Source organism: Gymnogyps californianus, unplaced genomic scaffold (assembly GCF_018139145.2).
Source record: "Gymnogyps californianus isolate 813 unplaced genomic scaffold, ASM1813914v2 HiC_scaffold_269, whole genome shotgun sequence".
In the NCBI taxonomy this organism is placed as follows: domain Eukaryota; kingdom Metazoa; phylum Chordata; class Aves; order Accipitriformes; family Cathartidae; genus Gymnogyps; species Gymnogyps californianus.
This window is the reverse complement of record NW_026114150.1, coordinates 8702-17543: the sequence shown is the minus strand read 5'-3', so window position 1 is coordinate 17543 and position 8842 is coordinate 8702. Positions and strand designations below refer to the sequence as shown.

Below are 8842 nucleotides of genomic sequence, written 5' to 3'. Positions count from 1 at the left end.
TAACCTAAAATGCGCATATCACTCACCTAAAAGATGAGGGCTCTCAACCTGCAGGAGCTACCTTGGGCAGCATCCCGACCCAAAGGGAGAGTCCTCAACTGCAGACCCGCTGCTCCGAGGAGGACCGACTCAATTTGTGTGTGTGCGCGTCGTGTGTCGTCCCCCCCCAGCGGGGCTCCGTTTATACCCTAGTAGAATCTGATCTGTGGTCAAATAAGGTCATGTTAGGCCTCATTGGTCGAGGGTCAACACTTCCTTATTCCTCCACCGAAGATGTGTACGTAACTCGACCCCACCATGCGGGTGGGGCGGCTCGACCCCAAATGGCGGCTTCTAGTTTTTTTCCTCTTTTCCATGGCTGAGAAGTTTCGCTCTCAGTCAGGGTGGGTGTACCTGCCACAAATACCTGCACACACCCACCCACCCAACCATGTACCATACACACCACACTCACACACTGCTTTCGCCCACCGCATACTGCCCACACAACATCTGCCCCACACACTACACTCCTGTGCACGCACACACCCCATGCACAAACCATGTGCACACACACCATGCACCTCACACGTACCACACGCACCATGCTACACACACCTCACATATCCTGCGCACACACCCCACACACAAAACCAACCTCCCCCATACTGCTATTTGATGACTCCTGTGATAATATAAGCTATATTGTTGGATAGGCTTAGACTTGGTTCGCACAGTTCTGCTGTTTTACCCATCTTTGGATATATCTACATTATAGCTCTGTAAAATAATTTTTTGGGGTAATTCTAAATGAGTTCTAGTGTCTTTTTTTCTTTTTCTTTTTTTTTCATAAAAATACTTGTGGTTTCCTATGTATTATTTTAGCAGATCCTTCAATTTTGTTGAGCTTATGTAAGAATACTGTGTGTGTGGTTGCTTGTGGGTTGTGTTGTGGGTTTGTTTGTTTGGGGGAGGGGGGATGTTCTTTGCTAAACTGCTTACATGGAAAAGTATGACACTTCAGTTTCTTAATTATTTTAATACAGGATGGGATAAGACGTGGCCGACCAAGAGCAGACACAGTTCGTGACCTAATAAATGAAGGAGAGCATTCTTCTAGCAGAATACGTTGCAATATCTGCAACAGGGTGTTTCCACGAGAGAAATCACTACAGGCACACAAACGAACTCATACTGGTAAGTGAAGAGATTAAAAGGAAGATGTGAGTAGCTGACAAACACTTAGGAAGCAGTTGGGAAGGCAAAAAAAAAAAACCCTCAACCTGTTAATATCTTATTGTAATTGTTAAATTAATCATACTTTTCTCCCAGGGCTTGTTAGTGCAATCAAAGGAAAGTCTTTCTGTAACTGTTTTTGTCACAGGGTAACCATAGCAGTAATTTGGGCTCTAATAGTAAAGGCATATAGTGTAAATATTTTATCTGCTGTTGTCAGACTTTCTTAATAAGAGGAAAAATTTTTCCTGAGTTTGGTGTTCTGTACTTGGTAGTATTTTTCATTCTGACTACCTCTTCTCTGACTTCTGTTTCCTTCTGCTTTTGTGTAGTTTTTGCACAGTAATTGAACCACAGAATCATAGAATCATTTAGGTTGGAAAAGACCCTTAAGATCATTGAGTCCAACCGTAAACCTAACACTGCCAAGTCCACCACTAAACCATGTCCCTAAGCACCACATCTACACGTCTTTTAAATACCTCCAGGGATGGTGACTCCACCACTTCCCTGGGCAGCCTGTTCCAATGCTTGATAACCCTTTCGGTGAAGACATTTTTCCTAATATCCAATCTAAACCTCCCCTGGTGTAACTTGAGGCCGTTTCCTCTCATCCTATCACTTGCTACTTGGGAGAAGAGACCAACACCCACCTTGTTACAACCTCCTTTCAGGTAGTTGTAGAGAGCAATAAGGTCTCCCCTCAGCCTCCTTTTCTCCAGACTAAACAACCCCAGTTCCCTCAGCCACTCCTCATAGGACTTGTTCTCTAGACCCTTCACCAGCTTCGTTGCTCTTCTTGGGACACTCTCCAGCACCTCAATGTCTTTCTTGTAGTGAGGGGCCCAAAACTGAACACAGTATTCGAGGTGCGGCCTCACCAGTGCCGAGTACAGGGGGACAATCACTTCCCGAGTCCTGCTGGCCACACTATTTCTGATACAAGCCAGGATGCTATTGGCCTTCTTGGCCACCTGGGCACACTGCCAGCTCATATTCAGCCGGCTGTCGACCAACACCCCCAGGTCCTGAAGCATAGCGGTAAGAGGAAAAAGTATCTTAAAAAGTAGCTGATAACTTGGACAGTGTAATACATTAAAAGTGTATCTTAAATGTTGAGAAAAGAGTTCAAATGCTTAAAATCATTGTCCAGTTGTCTCCCTTACCATTTCCTCATTTAGAACTCATTTTCTGGGGTGGAGGTGGTCACTTTAATTTACTGAACTATATATATAAAGCAGCTCTAGAAGACAACTCATTTAAATTAAAATGTAGTGACAATTCACTCAATGTCCAACTGAGCTTGAACTGAAAGGGAGATGCTGTTTTTATACCAAGTAAATACACTTTTTGTTTTCTTCATGTTCCAACAAGACTGTATTTTGCAATAAAATATGAACTATTGTAGACACATAAAGCCTAATATTAAACACCAGATTCTTCATGCCTTTTGGTCAAAAGATGTTTTCATTTCACTTGCTTGAATTAGGTGTTGAACTTGTGTATTAAACATGGACTACTTTATTGAGCAGAACTCACCTTGGTGTTACTCTTCTGACTTAGTAAGTCAGTTTTACCTTTTTTTAGTTGTCCTTTCTGAGGAGTGGTGGCATGGCACAGCTTTGCAAACTTGCCACCCAATCATACTCTCTTGAGAGACAGAGAGGAAATACCCACTATCTCCATTCCTCTTGTTGCAGTTTGCATGGGGAAGTCGTTCTTGATGGTGGGCCTAAATCCTCTTGGCTTGAGTCTAGAATGAGTTTCTCTTCCTACCTCCATTTATTCATTACAACTTTTTTCAAATAGTCTAGTAAAACTCTCTAATAAGATACTTCTGCAACTTTGTACATCCCTATATCATTAACCTCAGTTATTTTACCCTAGTTCAGTTTATATTAATGATAAAATGTATCTGGTTGCAACTGGAATTAAATTGTTTGCCTTTACTTTGTTCTACCTATACTATAGGATGCTATCTATACAATATACTGTGTATGTTTCATTCTACCTAACTACAAGTATCAGTTCTAGGACTTATCTCAGTGCTTTAGGAAAGTTTTATGTCCAAAAAATTCTTAAACAAAGAAAACACTCTAAGCCCTCAGTCTTTCATGATACTCTCTGAAAGGCAGGATGCAGTGCTCAAAGGGAAAACATTGTCAAATTCTTCTCTTCTCTGGAACTGCCCTTTCTAATACCAAAGATGATGAAATGCTGCTAACACTGCAGAACTATAAAACTGTAGCCTTTCTGGAAACCTGGCCACTACTAAGTTCACATGTCTGCTTACATGCTGAAGCAGAAGTTTTCAAAGGAGAACAGTGTGTAACATTGCTTGCCACTGTCTCACGTACCAAAATGAACAGAACTAAGGATGACTCCTTCATAAGGAGTAATTTTATTTGCAGTTGCTGTAGTGCTCTGTCTGCCTCACTCAAATTCCTACTGTAGTCCAAAAAAATCTGGACAGTGACAAGGAGGAACGTCCAATCTTCTCATGGAGGGGGGAAAAAGCGAGGCCCATGATTTCTCTGAACTGCTGTCAGCCCATCCTTTTTATGCCTTCTAGAATTATCTTGTACTTCAACATACCAGAAGCTGACTTGAGTATAGATTATTTAAATAATGTGCAAGATTAGGAATATGATAAGGCAAAAATGTAATTTTGTTATTTTTCTGGGGAAAAAAATGTATTATCCAGTAGCATTTAATATGTACTTTAAACATCCATTTGGGGTAAAAGTGTATCTCTGCTGTCCAGTGCACTAAGGCTTTCTGAGTAGATGCAAGTATGAGTGCAGAAAAGGAGAGCTTGCTTGTGTAAGTCTCAAGCCAAGGACCACCACTGGATAGTATGACTCTTCTATATTCAGCTTTCATAAATCTGTGTGTGTGGTTGTGGTTTTGGGTTTGGTTTGGTTTGGGGTTTGCTTTTTTGTGTTTTTTTTTTGTTTGGGTTTTGTTTGGGTTTTTTTGTTTTGCTTTTAAAGGTGAAAGACCTTATTTGTGTGACTACCCAGACTGCGGGAAAGCCTTTGTTCAGAGTGGGCAACTCAAAACTCACCAGCGTCTTCACACAGGGGAAAAGCCTTTCGTCTGCTCAGAGAATGGTGAGCCCTCAGAGAATAACTTGTGGCTTTCAGAATTAGTGTCAGTCTAGTGCTGGGAATGTATGGACGCTCATGTGGCAGTGATCTATAAAAGCTTTGGATCTTAGTTTTAGAGGAGCTTCTAGGGAAGGGAGAAGCCACACAGAATCTGTGCATAATCACGCAAACTTAGATATAAGGATTACATGCTTGATTATATAAGCCAGGTTATCAGTAATTGTATCAGTTGATACCAATGCATAAAATGATTGGGCATGTTATGGGCCTTGCGACTAGTGTGCTGTTTTCAACTGAATCCAGGTTTTTGTGGAGTAAGGAAGGTTGGATTCAGGAGCATCTTCATCCCACGGATGTTATGCTAACATGTCAGTTGACTGCTTTCCTTAATGTGTTCTCCATTGGTATTTTGTGTTTTTAAGGCTGTTTAAGCAGATTCACACATGCAAACCGTCATTGCCCTAAACACCCATATGCCCGGCTGAAGAGGGAAGAACTCACAGTCAGACTGAGTAAAAAACAGACAGCTGACAATAAAGCTGCAGCTGAGTGGCTAGCGAAGTAAGTTTCCTTATGGTGTGATCTCTCTCTAAACTTATAACATAGAGTGGCCTGAGAAAGTGTTTTATTCTTAGGGGAAAAAAAAAAAAGAAAAACAATAAACAAAACCCAGCTATTCCTTTAGTATGATTCAACCCAGCCTTGCCTTTTGTTTAAGTGCTGACTCCTGGTTAAGACAAAGTTCCTCATGAGGCTTTCTCATCTGTTTTTCCTTCTCTACTTAAATGCTTCTCTTTGCTTGAACAACACCTGCTAATACCATGTTAGTTAGTGCTATAGTCATACTGCTGAATTTGCATCTATGTGAGGAACAACAATTGTGTATGCACAGGGAGAGCTGACTGGTGGGAATACCATGTAGCAGAAAGATCTGTGTGAAAGATCAGATATCCCTTGGGCACTTCTGCACTTAAAATGTTGAATAAAGGAGGCTTCTGACAGCTTAAATAGTGCCATAAAAGGGTTGAAAGAGAAAAAACAAATGCAGTGATTAGTCATGTGCAAGACAATACTTGGAAGGTCTTTGCTAGCTTTGAATGGTAGTTCTTACATAAACTGTACATAATTTAAAAGCATTCTCCACCTTTGATGTTGTAGATACTGGGAGACTAGAGAACAGCGTGCTCTCACTTTGAAAAGTAAAACAATCCAGAAAATGGATCAGGAACAGAAGGACCCGATGGGATTTCTTCAATCTGATGAAGAGGATGATGAAGAGAAAAATAGCGCTCATTCAGCTACTCGCCGCCGCCTCCAGGAACAGCATGAACACATGCATGGTGCATTGGCTCTTATTGAGCTTGCAAACCTAGCTGTGGCACCACTGTGACAGTAGCATAGGAATGGAGTCTGCCTTTACGAAATGGTGGTACTTGGTGGTCCTTAACCAGTTAGATCCTGGGCATAATCTAAGCACCTTATTTACTTATCATAGGCTGCTGTTCTGTAGAATTTATGAAGAATGTTGTCGCCCCGTAACATGGGGTGAGAGAGTTGCACTTTTTGTAAGGTAAAAGGCAAATGTAAAGTTTAAGTATCTTGTAAATATGGAACTGCATAATGCAGGGTGGACAAACTTCATGTTGTGGGAAGCTAGATTTTTGCAAGGTTAACTCATTTATTTGAAACAGTTTTCACAGGAAGCATTTTCTGAGCACAGTGTTTGTGGTTAGCAGAATGGTACATGCGGCCAAAAGAGGCTGAGAAAAGGGAAAGTATTTATCTCACTGTTTAAGCAAAACTATACTAAGTGGTAGGTCTGAAGATACTGTAAGCAGCAATGGAACCAAGTTTTCTGATGTCAGTATATTTTTACCTATTATCACCAAGGCAGAAGACAAAGCTTAGATATCTCAACTTGTAGAGGGGAAGAAACTGCTTCATGTAGGAAATTGTAAGATAGTTCAGGATCTTCACTGTGACTGCTCAAGATATGAGACTTGACTTTGCTATTTTATGGTTTTTTATTTGATCTCAGCAGAATCTCTTGGTTTGAGTAGCACTTGTTATTCCTAATGTATGATGTCAGGAACTTTTGCACATTGTTGAGTTTATCTGAAAATGATTAGTCTTGCAAAGTCTAGACAAAGGTAAACAATTGGTAATACTTTTTTAGATATTTTTGGACCCTTTAATGATTTGGCACTTGCTTTTGTTAATAAAGGGAGTATTGACAGGGTGGTATTGATTTGTACTAAACTATTTTAGATCTATTAGCAAACACTAAGTTTTAAAGTATTGCTCTTATATGATTATTAGCAAATAGAAGCCTCCATACTTGCTGTGCATAAAGCCGCCTTATTGCTTTACTTCAGGATAACATGTCAATTTTGTGTTCACTAACTGTAGCACAGCTATCAATTAAACATGGCAAAAAAGTATTCACTATATAACCAGAAAATAGGCTTCCAAAGGTAGTTTTGAGTATGTTAACTGTGTGATTTCATATATTTCCCAAATAAATGAAGGAACAGAACACTGCCTAGTGCTCTAAGATGCAGATAAAAAACATTTAGCAGTACATCTTGTCACCTCATGAATATTGTGTACTTTCAAATACCATTGTCTCATGGTGATCTCTTTTTGTATTTTGCTTGGAAGGCAACCAGATTCCTAATATGCTACGGAAATTTTGTTTCCAAATTGGATAAACTCTTTAGTTGAGCTACTGCTTTAGGGGATGTTAATAAGTCATATTTACTGACCTGCTTGCTCTTAACTCCTCCCTCTCACTGAAGGTCAGGAAATTCAGATAAGAATTCAGACTTTCCCTCTTTCTTAAGTGAGAAGAAAAAAATTGTTCAATTACTTGATATCGACTGACTAGATGCATACAGCCGTTTCAGAAAAGTAGTCTAATTCTACAGCAGAAACTGCAATTGTTGGATTATGTTCTCTGATAATTGATACCTGTTGTGGTAGAAAATTGTATTAACCCAGTTTGTTTAAAATAATGTATTAACACACTTCAGTTTTGGTCTTTTGGGCTTAAAAAATTGAAACACTTTGTAGTCATTTCAGGCTTCTTAGCCTATGTAAAACTACCTGGCAATTCATGGGTGTGGGTTTAGAATTTCTCAGTTACATGCTTTTGACTGTTCAGTTGGCTGCATACAAATAGTCTGATCCCAAAATGAGCCTTGAGCATGAATCTGTTGTACTTGTGAGTCATAACTCGGAATTGCTTGTGAGTGGTATTTCACAGGGCACAAGACTAATCACCAGCCAGTTGCAGATCCAAGTCATAACTTAATTCAATAGAACTGATTTTCCCAATCAGCTGTAATGCTTTTGACAACTTGCACAATACTTCTTTCAGCATGACAAGTACACTGAATTCTGTGTAGCTGTAGAAAAAATTCAGACAGCTCAAGTACTTTTGTGTAAGTAACAAATTTTGGGTAAAATAACAAGTAAAAAATCTGAGGTGGAAGACTGCTTTTTGTTTTATTAAAAAGTGATTGCATACAAGAAATATTGAAGTATTCTATGCTTCATAAGATTAAGCTGTAGTTTGGCATGACTTAACAGCAGAAGAGTAAATGTGCTGTCATTTTAATAGGTGCTTTGAATAAAAAGTTGATTTAACTTTCAACTTTAGTTTACATGTGTGTAGTGTTGGGGATTTTTTTATTGTACCCCTTGAGGCAAATTAAACACATGTTTGTGCTCAAATAAAAAAAAAAATTAATGAACAATGCATTGGACAGTCCTACTGCCATAAGTGATTCTACAAGGAGTCTGCAAAGATGCGTCAGGAGCCCGTTCCTTATATACACTTGCACCAGTACCAGTCCCATGATTGTAGGCGTGGGGTGCCTTGGCCCAGCACTGGGTTCATCCCCCAGAGCCAGCTCTGCTGCCCAAAGGTGGCCTCTGAGCACTTGCATTCCAGGATTGCTACAAGACAATGCTGTGGCTGTTTTTTATCTCATCACTGAGGGAAACTTCACTCCCTTACAGGGAGTCCTTCTGTCTCTGGCATTCCTGCTTCCAGCCAGTTTAACTCCTTTTGCAGTTGGGCCTTCTTGCCTTCCATGCCAGATCATTCCTTGGTCACAAATTACCACTGCTGATCAGTTACAATTTGAATTTCCCCTTCAGTGGTGTTTGGTAATTCTTAATCCTTCTCTTCCTCATTGCTATAATCCTATCATTCTGACATGTCACAGAACATACAGGTGTTTATGTTTCCTGTTGAAATTTGACATATTATAAGTTAACCTTCTGTCCTGGTTTCGGCTGGGACAGAGTTAATTTTCTTCTTAGTAGCTGGTACAGTGCTGTGTTTTGGATTTAGTGTGAGAATAATGTTGATAACACTCTGATGTTTTAGTTGTTGCTAAGTAGCGCTTATCTTAAGCCAAGGACTTTTCAGTCTCCCATGCTCTGCCAGCAAGCAGGTGTGCAAGAAGCTGGGAGGGAGCATAGCCAGGACAGCTGACCCGAACTAGCCA

The 8842-nt window shown here is 40.1% G+C and overlaps 1 protein-coding gene across 1 annotated transcript; it reads left to right on the top strand.

Annotated features, from left to right (window-relative positions):
• Positions 1-221: 221 nt before the first annotated feature.
• On the top strand, positions 222-5715 carry LOC127028217 (zinc finger protein 367-like). The gene is made up of 5 exons (XM_050913963.1): positions 222-281; positions 1026-1176; positions 4209-4328; positions 4748-4886; positions 5484-5715. Exons 1-5 carry the CDS (start codon positions 222-224, stop codon positions 5713-5715), a joined length of 702 nt encoding a protein of 233 aa, XP_050769920.1.
• The last annotated feature ends 3127 nt before the right edge of the window (positions 5716-8842 follow it).

Excerpts from the sequence above, each read along its gene's own strand:
- LOC127028217 (XM_050913963.1), top strand. The coding sequence starts at position 222 with ATGTTAGGCCTCATTGGTCGAGGGTCAACACTTCCTTATTCCTCCACC. Across the intron at positions 1,177-4,208 it reads ACACAAACGAACTCATACTG|GTGAAAGACCTTATTTGTGT; the intron begins GTAAGTGAAGAG and ends TTGCTTTTAAAG. Across the intron at positions 4,887-5,483 it reads GCAGCTGAGTGGCTAGCGAA|ATACTGGGAGACTAGAGAAC; the intron begins GTAAGTTTCCTT and ends TTGATGTTGTAG.